General features: G+C 44.3%; 1 protein-coding gene across 15 annotated transcripts in view; it reads right to left on the bottom strand.

The window, feature by feature from the left end:
- FOXN3 (forkhead box N3) overlaps positions 1-17,865 on the bottom strand; it is a 391,151-nt gene that overhangs the window by 101,217 nt on the left and 272,069 nt on the right. For all 15 annotated transcript variants that reach the window (XM_008519089.2, XM_070593705.1, XM_070593703.1 and 12 more), the window contains one exon: positions 16,668-16,732. In XM_008519089.2, the coding sequence (XP_008517311.1) occupies positions 16,668-16,732 (65 nt within the window). The remainder of the gene's footprint in view (positions 1-16,667; positions 16,733-17,865) is intronic.

A 17,865-nucleotide genomic window follows, 5' to 3' on the forward strand; every position in this document is an offset into this window, starting at 1 on the left:
CTGCATCAGGAGGGTAGGCACCAGGCAAAAATCTTCTGGCTGGTGTGGCCTGGGTGCCTCCGGCCTTGCCCCTGGCCTCAAGTGTCGGTGCTATTAGCTTCTTTCTTTCACACAACAATTTCAGGATACGGATCATATTTATTAAAAAGTAAGAACTCTCAGGTACAAGGAGGATGAGACCTAAGGTTTCCCTATTCTCTCAGGTTTAAGTAGCCCAGAGTGCCTTAAACTATCATTTTACATTTTTGCAAATATTGCTTGACCTTTGATGACCTACACTAACCATTAATAATAACCTAATGAACATAAACAAGCAGCTGCAAAATTTATTTGATTCTTTATATATTTCAGTTGTGTAATCAATATACCCTAATTGCAGCCAGTATAAAGTGAGTACAAAACCAGCCATCATTCCATGGCTCAAATAACTCCAGTTAGCACGTCAGCATCTGCCCTTCTAGTCTTCTGCTTATGTATGTGTGTTCAGCATCAGTCAGTCATAAGCAGCGAGCTGGATTCAAACCCAGGGCTGGCAGGGGTGTCCAATTTTCCCAGAAGGAAGCTAAGAAGAGCTAGACCCACCAAATGATGGCGTGGTAGTTTCTAACTATGGAGTGCTTACTGTACGCCAGGCACTGAGGTGATATCATTTAAAACTTCCCTGCAACCTACCATAGTGGGTCTTGCTTCCCACTTCACAGATGGAGAAACTGAGACCTGAAGAGACACAATACTGCTTGTGAGAAGACAAGCTGGGATTCCAGGCCAGGCCTGGTGCCTGTATGATGAGAAAGAAGGGTCAGTTTTACACTACTGCCTTTGATTAGGATATAGAATTTGGGGTTTCTTTTCTTCCTTTCCACATCTCACAGCATACCAAGACAGGGGGAGTTTACTCCAAGTTGACAGGATGGCAGGAAAGGAGAGTTGGACTGGCCTGAGGAGGGGCTGGTTTTGCCACCAATTTGTGCTGAGACCCAGAGCAAGCCCTGACTCTCTGGGCCCAGTTTACTTGTCTGTTCATTGAGGGTGTCGCCAGCCAGGTGTCTCAGAAACCTCCCAGCTCTGAACTCCCGTGACTCTAGCTGGCCCCTGCATAAACGCACCCCATGCAAACTGGAGGCCAGTGAGACGTGGGGCACTCTGCTACCACCACAAAAACAACGATCCTAAATACATAGGAAATACTATCTAAATTACTCTATTCTAAGGAAAAACAAGTACTTTTTTATTAGACGCGAGGGGAGGATGAGGACAAATTCGAACAGCGAAAATACGCTAAGACATGTAAGAGACATAAGCAGAAAGAACCTCCCACAACTTAATTTTGTACCATCATGTGACCCCAAAACCCAGGTGTGCACTTTCCTTTACCATCACTGAGATGAAAATAATGGAACACCCGATGTAGGGTCTGAATCCAGGCCTCACTACTGACACCTCAAAGCCTGGGGTAAGTGACTGTCGGGGTGAAGAAAGTCCTTCAGAAACATTTAACGTGAAGGCTCTAATGTGTATTACAGTTAAACAAGTCAAAGTCAGAACATGTGGGTACTTAACTTTAACTAAAAAAAGAAAACATCGTGTCATATTATCTTAACTCTTTTGGGAAAACAAATACAGAGCATACGTGAGATTCCCTCTGCCCCTGAAATATGAGTATCACAGCCTTTGACTCCGGAACATTCGAGACAAAAGCCATGCTTGAGCAGGAATACAAAAATGACACTTTTTTTTTTATGGTAACACATTCTTAAGAGATTTGAAAACTTGAGAGGCAGTATTAGCCACTTAGACAGTATTTACAAAGCACCGATGAATGAAGACTTCACAGTTTACTGAAGATAACAAATGGTGCGGTGATGGGACAGGCCTTCCTGAACATCTCAATCCTTTCGACAAACAGCTCAGAGGAAGGCTCTTTTCTAAGTCGACCTTCAAGGTGCAACCGCGCCGAGAGGAGCTTTCAGTTGAAAAAGGTCTTGGTTATTCCACATTTCACTGGAATGTAACTGGCCTGCTTGCTTTTATTGTTTATCGAGATATAACTGACGTACAACCTTCTACTACTTTCAGGTGTACAATAGAATGATTTGATATTTGTATATATTGTGAGACGATCCGTCACCACACAGAGTTACAAACTTTTTCTTCTTGTGATGGGAACTTTTAAGATCTACTCTCTTAGCAACTTTCAAACATACACCACAGTACTGTTAACGCCTTGCTGAACCGTACATCCCCAGCACTCATTTCTATTTTATAACTGGAAGTTTGCAGCTCTTGACCACCTTCACCCATTTTGCCCGCCCCCCCACTCTGGCCTGCTTGTTTTAAATCTCGAAAGTTTTTCAAACACAATGCTTTCCCCACTGGCAAAATGCTCGCTATGAAGTTTCGAAATTTAAATAATGATTTCTAAATAAATTACTTCACCAACATATTTATCCATCAAGATACTACAGTGGAAGGAAAAACCACTTTGGGTAGAATTTTAAAGTTTGTATGAGTCTCCTGTGTGTTTTGGCAAAGACTTTCTCGAAGTTTTTGCTAAAAAGTTTTCATTTTTTTTTCCAAGTTTCACTAATAGGCGCATAAATCCATCTTAATCTACGTTTAAGAACCTAACTCTGGTTATGAATGTTAAAAAAAAAACCCACTCTCAGTAGAGATTGACATTTCAGTAATCTTTGCGAGCTGGCATGTTCAAAATGGAATCTAAATATTGTATTAACAATATCAATAACAAGCAGGTTCGGCGGGCCTTAATAAAACACGCTTGAATTGGGAGAGAAATTCTTGTTATTTTGTGTTTCACCCAGCTTTAATTTACATTGATTTAATAAAATCTATGACAATCTCACTTTTTAATCACATAAGAATTCTGAGTTTCACTACATGTGCATAATAAAAATGTGAAACCTAGCAGTAGGTGTAATGAAATTTTTGTTGCCCAATCATTTTTGAAACTTTCAACTGAAGTAACAAATCCCCAGCAAAGCCCACATCCATGTCCAGCTCAATTAATTTTCACAAACAGTTTACCCATGTAACCAGCACCCAGATGAACAAACCAGCACCTCAGGAGCCCCCTTCCACCCTCCTCCAGCTACTACCTTACACCCCAAGGATAAGCGCAACTTAGACTTCTCTATGCACACTTTCCCTATGAAGTCTGGCGGGGGGCCACACGGAGCCAAGACCACCCCTCTAGAGCCACAAAGCGCTGGCCTGCACATTATCTCATGTACTTCTTGAGAGGTAGGTGATATCCTCCTGGTCTTACAAATGAAAAACAAGCTTAAAGTCGAGTATTTGACCAAGCCAAGGGGCATATATGTGTATGTGTAAATGAGTGTGTGTGTGTGTGTATATTAGACAGAGAAAGAGATTATGAGGGATTGTCAGAGTCAGGACTCAAAGCTAGGTCTCTCCAATGCCAAACAGTTCTGTAGCACAAAAGCTATTTTAGGCAGTCCCATTTTCCTCCCAATTCACTGACTCACACGTCCAACAAATGCCATTTATAGTTAAATGGCCTTATATAGAGAAGAACTATCCCACCGCCTAGCCCCCAACACACACACACACACACACACACACACACACACAGAGTATGACAGTTTTTGAAATGAAACCCATTTTCTCATTTAGCATCTTATCTTCCCCTCACTACATCCTGGATTGTGAACCATTCTGAGTCTCATTAGAGGTGTCTTAATTTTAAAAATTAAGTTGGGAACTAGCAAGTGAGATTCAAGAGGCTACATCTTTGGCTCTGAACTGGATTTTCATTATTCAATTACTCTTCAAATTATGCTGATTTAAGATGTGATTATTATTATTTTTCCCAAGTAGACTGGGTAATGACAGAAACACAAAGGCACCCTAGACTAAAGGTGATCTGAGGCTTGAATACCTCTCTCATCTGTCCAGTCGCCCCAGCCCCATTTTACTTCCACCCAAACTACTTCTTGGTCTGCTGCTCTCCTCTGGCCTGGTCCATACAGCTGCTCACATCTCCTTCCACTTGAGCCCCAGGTATGACCGCTGCAATTCAAGTTACCGTGACCACATTCCACTGTGATCACGTGACACAGCGTGCATCCTGCACCAGTTTCCCATGTTTATGAACATCAGCTCTTAGTTCTTTACCCTTCTTTCTATGCCTAATTTCAAGGTAGGACTGAAAATGCACCATCTGCCCCAAGTCCCCACCATCCAGCCACCCTTGTCTCCTCAGAGTCAAACCCACTCTCCACCACCTTAATCAGAAGCTCCCCACAATTCTGCCTGGGACACTTACCTTTCACCTTCTCATCTTCTTTCCTATAAGGGATAAAGTAAGTTACCTAAAAAGGACATGGTGACTTTTCCCATCTCCATCCTGGCTCCTCATATTTCTCCTTTGCTTTCAAACACACACACATCACATACCGACGTACTGTCTGTGCACTTATTTGGGCCCTGTGCCTTTGGTGTGGGCTTCATTATTTTGTGCACTTAGCTAAATGAGTGTTTTTGCCATGGCTGCAGTACAATGGCGCCTCTTTTGTATTGGGGCCTGGAGCGACACTGTGATTGAGAAGAGCACAGGTGACCATGTTGAGTAGTTCAGGGGGGCAGATTTAGGAGAAGCAGGGACAGCAGCCTTGCACTGCCCAAGCAACACCCCTCAGTGAAGTCTTCCCTGACTTCCTTCCCCTGAAATCTGAGCCCTCTTGCGACGGGATGAACCACCAAGGCTTCTCAGTGATTCTCTCTCCCAGCTAGATGGAAAATTCCTTGAGGGCAGTGGTCTTCTTATCTCTATCCCCAGCACGTCCGGGGGTACCTAGCTAGCACACTATAGGAAATCAAGGAATGTATGTGAAAAGGATGCATGTAATTCACTGTTATGAACTGTCCCCCCCCAAAATTGACAAACCCCTAATATGACTGAATTTAGAAATAGAGCCTTGAAAGAGGTAATTAAGGTTAAATGAGGACATAGGGTGGGACTCTAATGCAATAGGACCCTAATCCAACAGGACTGGGTCCTTATAAGAAGAGGAAGAGACCACAGGCAACACCTGCACAGAGAAAAGGCCATGTGAGGCCACAGTGAGAAAGCAGCCATCTGCAAGACAAGAAGAGAAGCCCAGGTAACATCAACCCTGCCAACACCTTGATCTTGGACTTCCAGCCTCCAGAACTGTGAGAAAATAAATGTCTGTTGTTCAAGCCCCCCAGTCTGTGATATTTTGTTATGGCAGCCTAGGTGATTAATACATTCACAACCATCCAAGCATCCTGGACTCTAAAGCTGGGACTCCAGGGATCGACTCTGGCTGCTGAGGGAAGTTTGCGAAGACCCCGAGGTTTGCTGCTCAAGGTTAACCCTGAGCCAAGGGCAGCAGCATCCCATCTTCCGTCTCTCCTGTGTCACCAAGTCTAGTGAAGGCAATCGTCTCAGCAATCCCCACTCTGCCAGGGAAAGCAGATGTCATCAGTAACTAAGATTCTGGGCCTCTGGAAATTATTTTTAACTTGACCGACACCACCATATGCCCTGAGACTTTGGCACTCCTGTACACCCTGGATAATGGCCACTATCATGAAAAGAAAGCTGGAAGGGTCTCAAATGGGAGGATGTGCATTCTGGCCTTAGACCTTCCACTTACTGGTTATGTATACTTGTCTAAGAAACCTAACATTTTTGTGTCCATTGCTTTGTTTTCTAAAATGGCTGTGCTGTTGTAATGGATAGTTCCTTTTCTCTTCTTTGGGAACTGACCCTAACTTGCTCTGGAGAACCTTCCATCTCCCCATCCCAATGTGCTTCGAAGTGATGTTTCCACCCCCAGCATAAACCAAACCACCCCTCCCACTCCTCTGGTTACAGTGATGGTTCCAGGCGGCCATGTGATCCAGGCTAGTCTAATTACAGTGCATCTCAGGGCTCTTCCTGGGAACACTGGGGAAACGCCAGATTCAAAGCTGGTGTTTGTAGCCCAAGAGGCTGCCGGCAGCCACTCTGTCAATTCAACGTGAGCCTCTCCGAGCCTATTTCCACCAGAAGCAAAGCTGAGCAGGGAGACAGAGAGAATAGGTATTATGATCATCGTGATCCTACTTTGTTTGCTTAAGTCAAGTCGCCATCTCTGAAAAGCTCTCCAAGCTCATCTTATATTCTTTCAAGAGACAGGCAAGCCACTAAGTGGGCCTCCTCGGAAAACAGAGAGGTTGGAACTTCACTGACACCCAGAAATCATCAGTGATACATATTTAACTGATGCTATTCATTCAGAAATTCTTTATTAGTCAGGACTCTTGGATGCACATACAAAAGCCCAAATCAAGCTGCTTTAGGTAAGAAGGGGAATTTATGAGCTTATCTAATCCAACCATGGGAAGGACAGATGTACAACAGCCCCTCCTCTCTGCTGCTTTGCTTTGGGGCCATTTCTTGTACTCCGGTCAACTCCACGTGGTAGTCCTTGTGATGCGAGCATATCCTTTAGAGCTCCCAGACGCAAGATAAGAAGTACCAGAGCGGAACCCTGGCCTGGACTGGGTCACGTGCCCATCCCTCAACCAGTCACTGAGGGCAGGGAGCTCCCATAAGTTGGAACCTCCCATTTGGAATATACGCTGGAAGTGGGGTGGACGGGTTGGCAAACTGTAGGTCCCAGAAGAGGAGAAAGATGCCCTAGAGACCCTGGTATGGCTGTTAGTACCTGTGTTGTCCCTGTGAGCAACCCAATTGGGGCCTGCTTTCAGTTATGTAAGTTTAAAAGTGAAAACTTCATAATTATTTCATTTCCCAACCACGGCAAAACTTAAAGAATGAAGTCTCTCAGAGTCTCAGAAATTCAGTACGCACGAATGATAAACACAGAATTGGCCTTTCTACATGTCAGGGCTTCTCATCTCTTGTCACAACACCCTTGCAATCTTGCTCAAAATGTGGGAAACGAATCCACAGCCAAGACACTGGGTTAAAGTCGCCCTACAGGCAGATGTCATCAGACACAGACCTGTGGTTCTAACACCTCACTGCGATTTGTGTCAAAGAAGCAAAATGAGATCATCCTGACCACGTCCCATGCAAAAATCACAGTCCAAAGAGTAACCAACTTGTGTGTGCTATGGTGACCATTAGGTGGGGGACAAGTTCAACACGACCCTTCAAATGATGTCTCAAAGTTCTTTATCACTGCAAGTATGTCTCTCCTTCTTTCCTTCTCTCCCTCTTGCCCACCTCTGAAATGAATCTTTGCAAACAGTTCATACTCTGACACAATCAGAGACACTAAGAGGAAGAAACAGGAATAGAGAACACAAGTCATTCGACTCTGTCCCCAAGGAACCTTCTTTTTCTGTGCCACGTTTCTGCAAGATCTTAGTTACTCAAGTGTCACTGAGAACAGCTGGTTAGGCCTCAAGTTCTCCTCCTCCTGTGAGTATCTCATGGGTATTGGTCCCAATGTAGCAGGAGCTTCAGAGAGATTGAACACGGTCTTCAACATTCCAGAAGGCGTAACTTCGGTTCAACTGGGGAAGAAGTTTTTTTATGTTATTGTTGTTTGGGGGTGGAAGGAACTGCAGAAAGGCTAGCATAAACAACGAATTCTATTTACTGAACACTCAGTAATCAGCAGGCACTGTGCCCACCCCGGTACACACACTATCTTTCAATTTGCACAAAATCCCATCAAGTACCACTATCAGTTTGGCTGGAAAGGAAAGGCTTAAACCCATCAGATGAGTTGCTCCAGGTCATACGGCTGGTGGGCAGCAGAGGTTGGCCTTTGCACCCAAGATGGCCAGCTCCAAGGACCATCCTCTCTCCCACTCATGCTGCCTCCTCCAGAGTGAAAGCAGTGGCAATGGCACCTGCTCTTGGAGCACCTACTAAGTGCCAGGGATGCTCCCTAGATTGTCATCATCTAACCCTCACAATAATTATTCTGATCTCGCGAGACTGGTATTTTTGCATTTAACAGTAGCTCAAAGAAGTTTCCATAACTTTTCCGAAGTCAGACAGCAATTAGGCAGCAGGAAGGGAATGGAGCTGGGTATGCTTGATGGGAAAACTGAGGGCTTTTATGCAAAGACCAACAGGAGAGCTGGGTGGCATGGAAACACCAGAGAAACAGGGGCAGGAGGATGGCAGGAGAGATTTATTCTTGCAGACCCACAACGAGCAGTGATAAATCAAGCAGCCTTTATCCATGAGCCACATTCACTCATGCACATGCACACACACACACCTACACACATGCACACACACACACAATTACATACATAGACTCCTAAGCTATCCCACACACTGCAGCGAGTACTACCCAGGAGTTCTCAGCCACACCTTTTGGTCGTCAAGGGAACCAAACAAGAACACAAACTTGACCTCTTGCAGTTTATAGGTGGATGCTTTGAAGTTCACTTCTGGGACTCGTGTGAACAGCTTGCTTAGAGTATATTCCAAAAAATTCTTCTTCATTGTAAGCCTCGTGATAATTGTATGGAAATACTTCTAGACTTCCATCCAAGCACGCTTAAACAGAACTTCAAGGGGAAGGACTTTTCCAATTGTACTTTAAGATGGAGCACTTTGATAAAAGCCAGCTCTGCAGCACAACGTGGTCCAAGGCTGTATAAGCTTTATATTTTACAATCTAAGTGATACAATTTAATAGACAAGAAAAACATTTTAAAATGCTCAAAAAATTCAACTGTAAGGAAGTATTCCTATTGATGGATTATAATCAGTATAAAAATACCTAGATCTAGCTATCTATCTACTAGCAGAAAATTCAGATAGACTCAAATAAAATATTCTGTTAAGGGATGCGTTCCTCTCATTGCATTAACCTTTGAATGACTCATTCCAGGATTTCCCTTTTTCTCTAGCCACAGTCTTTGAAATATCTTAAAGTGAGCTATTTACAGTAGTCACGTGTGGGACAAGAAGAGAAATGAAGCACCTTAATCACCTGAATGAAAGAAGACAAAGAAGTGTTCATTTCTACCTTTTTCTCTTGTCATTATAAATTTCTTTTAGGCATTATAACAGGATTCTCCCCAGCCTCAGTCTGCAAAACACTGCAGAACATCTAGACATCTAAAGCGGAAACTTATTTAGAAGTAGGTATGCCATTTTAAACCAAAGATTAGTGTGAGTTCAGGTTTGTGACCCTGGCTCTGCGACCTTAAGCAAGACAACAGCGTTGGGCCTTATTTTCCTCACCTACAAAACGGCAGTCATAATGCCTAAGGCATAGGCTAACATAAGAATAATGTAAAGATCTCCAGCCAGACACAGAAGGGCACACACTGTATGATTCCAGCTACGTGAACTGTCCAGAAGAGGCACGTCCACAGAGACGGAAAGCAGATCAGCGGTTGTGCCCTGAAGGTCCCAGTGCCACCTTAATCGTCAGAGCCACCAGGTGGCTTTTCTTCAGTCCCATCCTCCCTGGTTCCTCTGCCAGTGGGTGCTCCTGCCTCTCCCCTCTTTCTGAAACTGCTGCCCTTCATTTCAGTGATTTTCCCCCAGTTTCTGACTCAGCTGCTTCTTTGCTGTTATCGTTGTTGCCAGCTACCACCCCGTCTTTCTAGCACAAATGTAAGTCTTCAATATGGACATTTTTCCTCTTCTTCATTCTATATTCCCCTGAAAATCCCATCTATGCTGTAATTTCAATGGTCATTTCCGGATTAATAACTTCCAAAACTCCCTCTCCAGCCCTGACCTCCGTCTTGTGTACTCCAGCCTCCGTCTCCACCTTCTCCGGGACACTCCCCTGAAACAGCAGGGCCAGCCCGTACACGCCCACCAGCAGGTGCCTGGCCCAGAGGACGCTCTCAAGACATGCTCTCAAGGCCATGTCCCCAGCTGAGCCGGCAACTCCTTCTGACTTCCTATTTCTGTCCATAGGAAGAAACACTGGATTCAGGGTACAACACTGGATTTTCACAAAAATGGTTACTACAGACAGTAGTTGAGAGACCAGCTGGAACTGAGGTCAGACAGGAAAATAGGGGCTATCCGACTGATGCCTTCTCACATCCACACCAGGCTGCAGATGCCGGGGAAGCTGACGTAACTGCAGATCGGGCAAACTGGGATTCCTAAGAGACAGGGAAGATCAGAACTGACCAAAGGCTTCTTTTAAAGTTGCATTTCCTTATATTTTTAACTAACTTACGAGCATGTTCTCAGTGACCACATAGAACTTGAGTGATTAGAAGAGCTGAACAGCACCCCTTTAAATCCACCTGACTGTAAACAAAACAGCCAGCCGACTTTCTTATTGTAGTTACATAAATATCTTTACAAATAACTCAGCGCAGAACAATAAGACAAACGATGCCAAGAGAAAGGGACCCCTCCTAAAGACCAAAGGGCTTCCACAGACCAAAAGAGGACAGAAGGCAATTAGGACTTGCGGGGAAAATGTAGAGAGGGTTTCTTCTCCACCCCCCTTTCTGTTATTACTATTTTTCTTGAAATGTGTGTGCCTGGGGGCAAGAATCAGGAGATTTATGCATTAGGTGGATGCCCTTGTTTGCAAATGGACAAAAGAGTCAGCTTGTGGAGCAGATTAGACGAAAGGAGCCAAAGAGCCCGGGGGCTGCAACCAAATGTGAAAGAAATGAGTGGGGGAGGGTCAGGGTAAACCTGAACAGAACCTGTGATCCTGGGTCTTAACGGAGAGGAGTAAAGAAGCACCTGGGACTGGAGACCTGAGGCCGTGGCAGACGAGGGAGTCCAGTGGCGCCATCCTGGTTCTATCAGAACAGAAATGCTGGTGGGGCTGGCAGAGAGAATGGAAATCACGCAAAGGAGAGGAGTTTGGGAACTTTTTCACCTTGAACATACCTGCCAGGATTAATAATCAGAAACCTTGGGCAGGAAACAAAGTCAAACATTAAAAACCTTCACTTTTATCACATATTTGCAAGGTGCCACGCACTGGACCGATGGATGTTTTCATGTTCACACTCTCCTTTAATCTTCACAAAGATTGTGGAAGACATACCTCACAGCCCCATTTTAAAGACAATTGAAACTAAGGATCAAAGTCCATCAGCTGGTGCCCAGTTTGGAGGGGTTCAAACCCAAGCGGATGTGATGTTAACTCTGTGTTCTTTCACATGGCCGTCTACACACCTGCTGTGTATATACAATTTTAGAGCAAGTGGTATAACTGGGTATTTGTGGGCTGGGTGACCTCCCAAGGAAGCAGTCCTATGTAAAAGGAATCCGAGATGAAGAAATGAACAAAAACTGTCTTTCAGATCTGTGTATAAACCCAACAGGATGTGGGGCGCCCCAGTCTCTGCCCTGCTCTGAGAATCGCTAGCCCCAGCAACTGGACACAGGAAACTTCAGCAAGGAAGGTAAAGAGCACGGGGAGACCACATTCAGAGGATTTTAGCCCTTTTCTCCTAAGATTCACAGTCTTGTAAAATGTTCTAATAACTAACTCTGTCAGGAAAGCATGTTCTAGATGCTTTACTAATATGAATTCATTGAATCCTCACAAGAACCCTATGAGACAAGCGTTATTATTAACATCCCCACAGAGAGGTGAAGCCAGTTGCCCAAGAAGCCAAGATAAGGTTTGTTTCCAGTTGTCCAAATCTGTAATATATGGCCTCCCTAAGATCCAGGAGACCTTTGAGCATCACGTTGTTCAAGGATCAGGATCTCCAGCCAACTTGCCACCACCCTATTTTCTCTCCTTAGACCCATCTGCAGATACAGCTGGCTGAAGGCAGCACCCTTTTTGCATTGAGGTAGAGCTAAACCCCAAGACCATTTTGACCTACTTTTAGGGAAGGTGCTAGAATGGAATAGAGCTGGTACTCCACAGGCAGCCTCTGCCAATGCTGCAGTCCACTTCTCCATTCACAGGTGAGAACATGCAACCCTAGGGATGTCATGTGACATCCAAGGTCACAAAGTTCACCAAGTATCAGAGTTGGGACCACAACAAGGTCTGCTTACTTGTAATCCAGTGCTCTTTCCACTATAACTTGTGTCTGATATACTGAGTACTTGCTCTTGAGCCTTTCATGGCATGAAATACAACCAAAGTGAGGTACTGCATGTGTCTTAGCAGTAAAAATGCACAGCAGAGCTATGGAGACGGTAAGGGGTGTGGAGAGTGGGGGATACACAATAATACTCCCAGGAAAGTAAGTACATGAAGTCAACCTAGAACTTGGAAACTGGCATTCCCCAGAGCAAGTCATCTAGTGGTCATGACTTCATGCATGTTTTACCGATGGCAGGCACTTCCTGTGCACTCATAGAACATGCATCTGACAGCAAAAGATCTGGTTTCCTTTTTCCCTGTCTGCTTTCGGGCCTGCAGCAGCACAACCCTGCTCTGTGCATTAAAAATGCCTTGAAGGTCTTCTTTCCATTTCATTAGCTCGTCCAGTGGATTGTCAGAAGTGAATGGAAATAAAAATCTGCTATGCGTGTTATGGAATTTATTTTAATTCTACCAGTGCATCCTACAGAAAGAGACTTAATGATAATTAGTGGCCCAATACTGGAGTCATAGAGAAAACGAAGGCAGATGGAGGGCCAGGAAGGCTGGGGTGGGGAGTTAGTAAGTGGGCAGGTTTGCATGACCAGTGGTGGCATCAGTGCTTGAGCAGCTTTGCAAGAAGGCTGGGCCGCACAGTCTGACCCCAGAATGGGCTGTAAGTGGACAAGCAGGCAGGCCCTGGGCCTCCCTGGGTAACTCCAGCCTAATCCAGAGCCTGACACACAGAGACGGATAATCAATGCTTGCAGGTGGGATAGTGTGGGTGGGCCTGGGGAACACCTGCTCAGAGAAAGAGCTAGAAATAAAAAGATACGTGGGCCCAAATGGTCAGCAGGCATGGAGCTGTAAAGGCAGCAGCTTCTCTCTGAACCAAACTCCACGTGGAGCTCTGAGGCCTACAGGGCCTATGAAGGCCAAAAGGGCAGAAGTGGAAGATCAGATTGGGGGCTGCTTGCAGCAACCTTCTGTAGGAGGCATGAAGTGAACAGGAACAGTGATGCCATATGTAGCTCTGGGACGAAACCTCCAGGGACCAGAGGAAGGGTCAGACCTGGGGTGAGGAATGTCATTAATTAGGAATCACCGACTCATTAAAATAATTCATCTGAGGGTGATGTTTAAATAAAGTAACCTAATTTTAAGTTTGATGGGTGTATGCAATGTGTGTGTACATGGGGGGGCGGAGTTAGGAGTTTGGAAAAGGCAAAAAATATAAAATGCTTTACGCTCTTAATTAAGAAAATCAGAGACATTATTAACTAATACAATAAAAAATGTATTTCAAACACATAGAGACCATAACAGAGACATGCAGAGGGGACGATTGGAGACACGTCTGAATAAGCCACGCTCATCTGTCTGGACTCTTCCTGGGTCCTTTAAACAAAGGGTTTGTCCCCTTTTGGCGCCCAGCAAGGTTTCTATTGTACAAGAACTGAAGTGCTCTCTAGTCCACTGAAACTGCTAACACGCTAAAATTGTCCCTAGCAGCCTAAATGGCATTTAAAATAAATACTGGGAATTGATGAAATGACCAATTATGTTAAGTACTCATGCCTGGTGTAATCCAAACCAAATCTTACCCCATTATCCTCAAAACTCGAGGCGATTCAGCAGGCCCTCTTGCCAGTGATTCTGCAAGAACCAAAACACAGAGGCCACACTAGGGTAGGACCTCGAGCGCTTCCAGTTAATTCTTGCAATTGGTCTTACGCTGGAAAAAAAATTACTGTGCCACATTTCTGCTCAACAGCTTATAAACCAAACAACCATTAGACAGCATACACCGCTTTCCCACTGGAACCATTATGTCACTTTGTTCCACTGATTTCAGGTTTTAACTTCCATTATTCCCTCTTCAGACATCACAGTGTTCTTCTTAAACATACCTGGGAGCACATGATGTCATGGTCCCAGAGTGCCCATGAATCACTCATTTTCCGTCTGCCACATCAAGTCCCCACTGCCACCTCTCTGTGATGCTCTCATGCTCCACGCTCTTGCTGTTTCCCCTTTCTGTTCCCACACGCCCACAACTATTTTTCAAGGCCTCGCTCAAGCGTCAATTCTTCCTCGAAGTGACAACCCCTACGCTCTCACCTCCCTGACAAACAGTCAGTCTCTCGCCTCTAAACAGTGTGGCACGTCTGCTTATTGTGTTGCTCCTGCATTCTTTGAGTCTCATCCCCTAGGGCCACTCCACATGGCAGGTTCTCCCCAACTCCTGTGTGGCCCAGTTCAGCCAGTTCAGACTGTGTTCAGGATCCTCAGTCAGGCTGGGCTCTGTTGGTTGGTCCCTGGGCCCCTGTGTCACCCTGTGTGAGCAAGCTTCACCTTCTACCCCAGTCCTAGGAACTGGTTCTTTAGGGTGTCCTGCTTGCCTTCAATACCAATGCTGGGAGCTGGTACCTCTTAACAGAGTTCTTTCCTGGTCTGATTACCTAGACAAATGCCCACCTGCTTGCTATAGGGAAAAAGAAGGAATGCGTGCATATTTTGCAAGTGTGAAGTACGGAAAGATGAGACAGGGAGCATGAATCAGGCACATTTTCTTCCAATTGAGTCCTACCTAAACCTTTCACCGGCATGACCAGGCAGCTCTCTTATTTCTATACCCCTATCTTTACCATAAAACTTTTGCTCGTGGACACCGGCAACTTCTTGATGAGCCACACCACCCACCAAAGGAATAGAAAAATATTAATTAGGAAGAACACCCACGTAGTTCGAAAAATCTTATTGCAATAAAAGTGTCTCAAGAACTCTACATACAGATACAGCAAATGAAGAAACATCACAGGAAAAAATTGTTAACGCATCCCCGCCCACACTCCCAAACTCTCAGCAAGATTCTTCTGAGTTTCACGTTTATAAAAACATAAATGGGCTGCACTGAATTGGATGTGCATTCAACGAGCATCTGAAATCTGTAATCATTTAATCCGCAATGCCTGGAACAAAGAGAGAATTTTTAACCCAATCAGAAAGACAAAGAAAGTCTACCCCTGATGAGATGCAATCTCATAGTGAAGTCACTCAACTTTAGAAACCTCATGGACATTTCCCCTCAAGCTCCCACCCTGCAGAAATAACCAAAAACTGATTACAGCAAATCTCACCTTATGTGGAACTTAATGAATGAAGATCCCATATGAAAATGCTCTAAGTAAATGAAACCCCTTTCCTGAAAATAATCCACACACGGATGATATTCATATCATTACTATAGATCTAGAGGAAAAATAAAGATGCACATAACTGCAAAATTCACTTGGAAAAAACCCAAAGGCTCATCATAATCGGTTTCCACTTATATTATCAGAAAGGAGAACAGATTTTTTAAAAAAAATTGTCAATTTTTGAAAGCGGAAGCAGTTCCCTTTTTTCTTAAATATTTAGGATATCTATGACAGTCATTAAAATTAGGATTGATCAAATGTGCCTGCCTACATTTCACTTGGACAAAGCAAAAAAGCAAAGAAATTCTTAAGTTCCTGATTTCACAGGCTATTAAAAAGACAATATGCAATTGCATGGCCTATAAAACAACAACAAAAATGTGATGACATCTCTCCCAATTGTTTGAGCTACTCTGGAAATGTGAAGATAAATGTTTCTTTTCTTAGCCACATTTATATTCTACTCCTTCACACCCAGCTGGCCCTCAGAATGTACTTTTCAGGAAAAGAGGCGTCACAGCTCTAAACCAACCAAAATGCACTAAAACTCCCCACTATTGGCCCAGTATAGTTCTAAAGCTCTTGGTACAACCAAATTCATCTGCTTTTGGCCAGTTGTGCCATTCTGACACCTGGCCAATCAACAGGGGTGAAAGGGGACAGGAAACTGGAAGACCCATGGAAGCCAGCCGATTCCAGCTTATCTGCAAAACAGACATCCAAAAGCGATAACCCAAAAGCAATTCTTAAAAGTATTTAGGATTCATCTTATTGCTATTTTTATCCATTTATTCTTCTTTAATTTTATCTGGCCATTTCGAAAGAAACTTAATAGCAGATGCAGAGGTGAAAGGCAGTTGGAATTCCTTGAGAACACTGGACAGGGACTAGTGCAAAGCAGCTAAGGTGGGCTGGACAACAGGAAGGATGTCACCGTGCAAATGATGCTCCTGGGGACAACGATGGGGTGACTGAACTCTGAGCCTCAGAAAAAATCACAGTCAAACTTCCAGGCACACATGGATGTCAGGGGACAGCAAGGAACGAGTGGACCTCCATGATGACCAAAGTGCCAGAACACCCAAAACATTCCTCCTTAGCCCAAGGACTGGAAATACAGGCCAGTTTATGCTACTGTCACATCCTAACTACCACGTAATTCCAATTTCACCAAAGCAAGCTGAACACTTCTGGAATGAGAACTAATGATGATAAACCAAAGAAGCAGTCCTGGTTTCAGACTAACAATTCTCAGTAACAGGAGACGTGAGTAGGAAGAAATAAAGAGAGCTGGACAAAGAGAGCCTACCCACAACAGTCACCCATCTCCAGAGGGTGCCCACTCCTCAACAGGACAGAACTCTCCTGATTGACACCAAGCACCGAGGAGCAGTGAGAGGGGGTGGTGGGAAGGGGAGAGGCGCTCCTAGAGACCTACCTTGCAGGAGGGCTCCATTTCTCTTGAAGAAGGTACTGCCCGGCCAGATGGGTGGACCTGATGTGCTGTAACAGAAGAGAAACCAGCATAAGGGCGGGCTCACTTACACTCACTCACTCGCACTCAGAACAGCCCCTTCTCCAGACATCACCCAAAATGGCCTGAAAACACTTTCCCAGTTAACGCATTATTTACACTCACTGGAAACGCATCTTTAAAAACCATTAGGTTTGTTTTATGATGAATGGGCTTCCTATTTCACAGGGCAGAACCTGTCTGTGTGGGTACTCTGGTTACTCTCTTGACCCTGCTCCCACCTGGGCACTGAAATCATTCGCAGGTTAAGAAAATGGCATATTCACACGGTTCAATATCATAGCTTATAACTTAAGAAAACTGGCTATTTTATTCACAATTTTATGAATTTATGTGGCAAAGAACTCCTATCCACATCTTCTGAGACCAAGTGGGTTGTCCGACACTTCCTGGGGCCACCTGCCTGTTATGAATGCAAACTTGCCTTTCTTGGCGGCTTTTCTACCACCAAATCCTTAATATACAGAAATGACCTTGATCGACTCCCTCCCTCCTCCATCTTGTTTTGTATCTTGTTTTCAATTTCTTGGCTTAAAATGTTGCACTCCATACCCTATAAAACATTTTGCAGATACGTTACCACCCATAGTCTGGTAACAAGAGAGGCAAGAAAACAAGAAAGACCAATACATCACAAAGACACTGTACTGCATTTATAGACGAGCATTTTCACTGTTTTAAGACACCCCGTGAAAAACTTTATAACCAAGCCAGTCTTAGCAAAATATCCTTAGAGTGGGAAGTAGGTTATTTTAAATCAAGGATTGGTTTAGATTCATGGTAGAAAGCACTTAGTCAAAAATGTTATTACATTCAGCCCAAGAGGCAGTATAAATTACTTTCACCAAAATGGTACATGGCAAATGATATTGGTTAATGCATAAACAATCACCTTCAACACGAAAAAAATAAAAAGTTGGTGTGAACAATACATTTGTAAGTTCAGCAGGCACACACATATACAGAATTAGAAAACTGGAGGGCTCTATAAGGAATGCTTCACCAGTCAACTAGGGTCTAGAGATACAGGAGAGCAATACTGTTAACAAGGAGAAATGCCAGTGACACATTCTGCCGACCCAAATTTCATCACCAGAGGTAC

Source organism: Equus przewalskii, chromosome 25 (assembly GCF_037783145.1).
Source record: "Equus przewalskii isolate Varuska chromosome 25, EquPr2, whole genome shotgun sequence".
Taxonomy (NCBI): domain Eukaryota; kingdom Metazoa; phylum Chordata; class Mammalia; order Perissodactyla; family Equidae; genus Equus; species Equus przewalskii.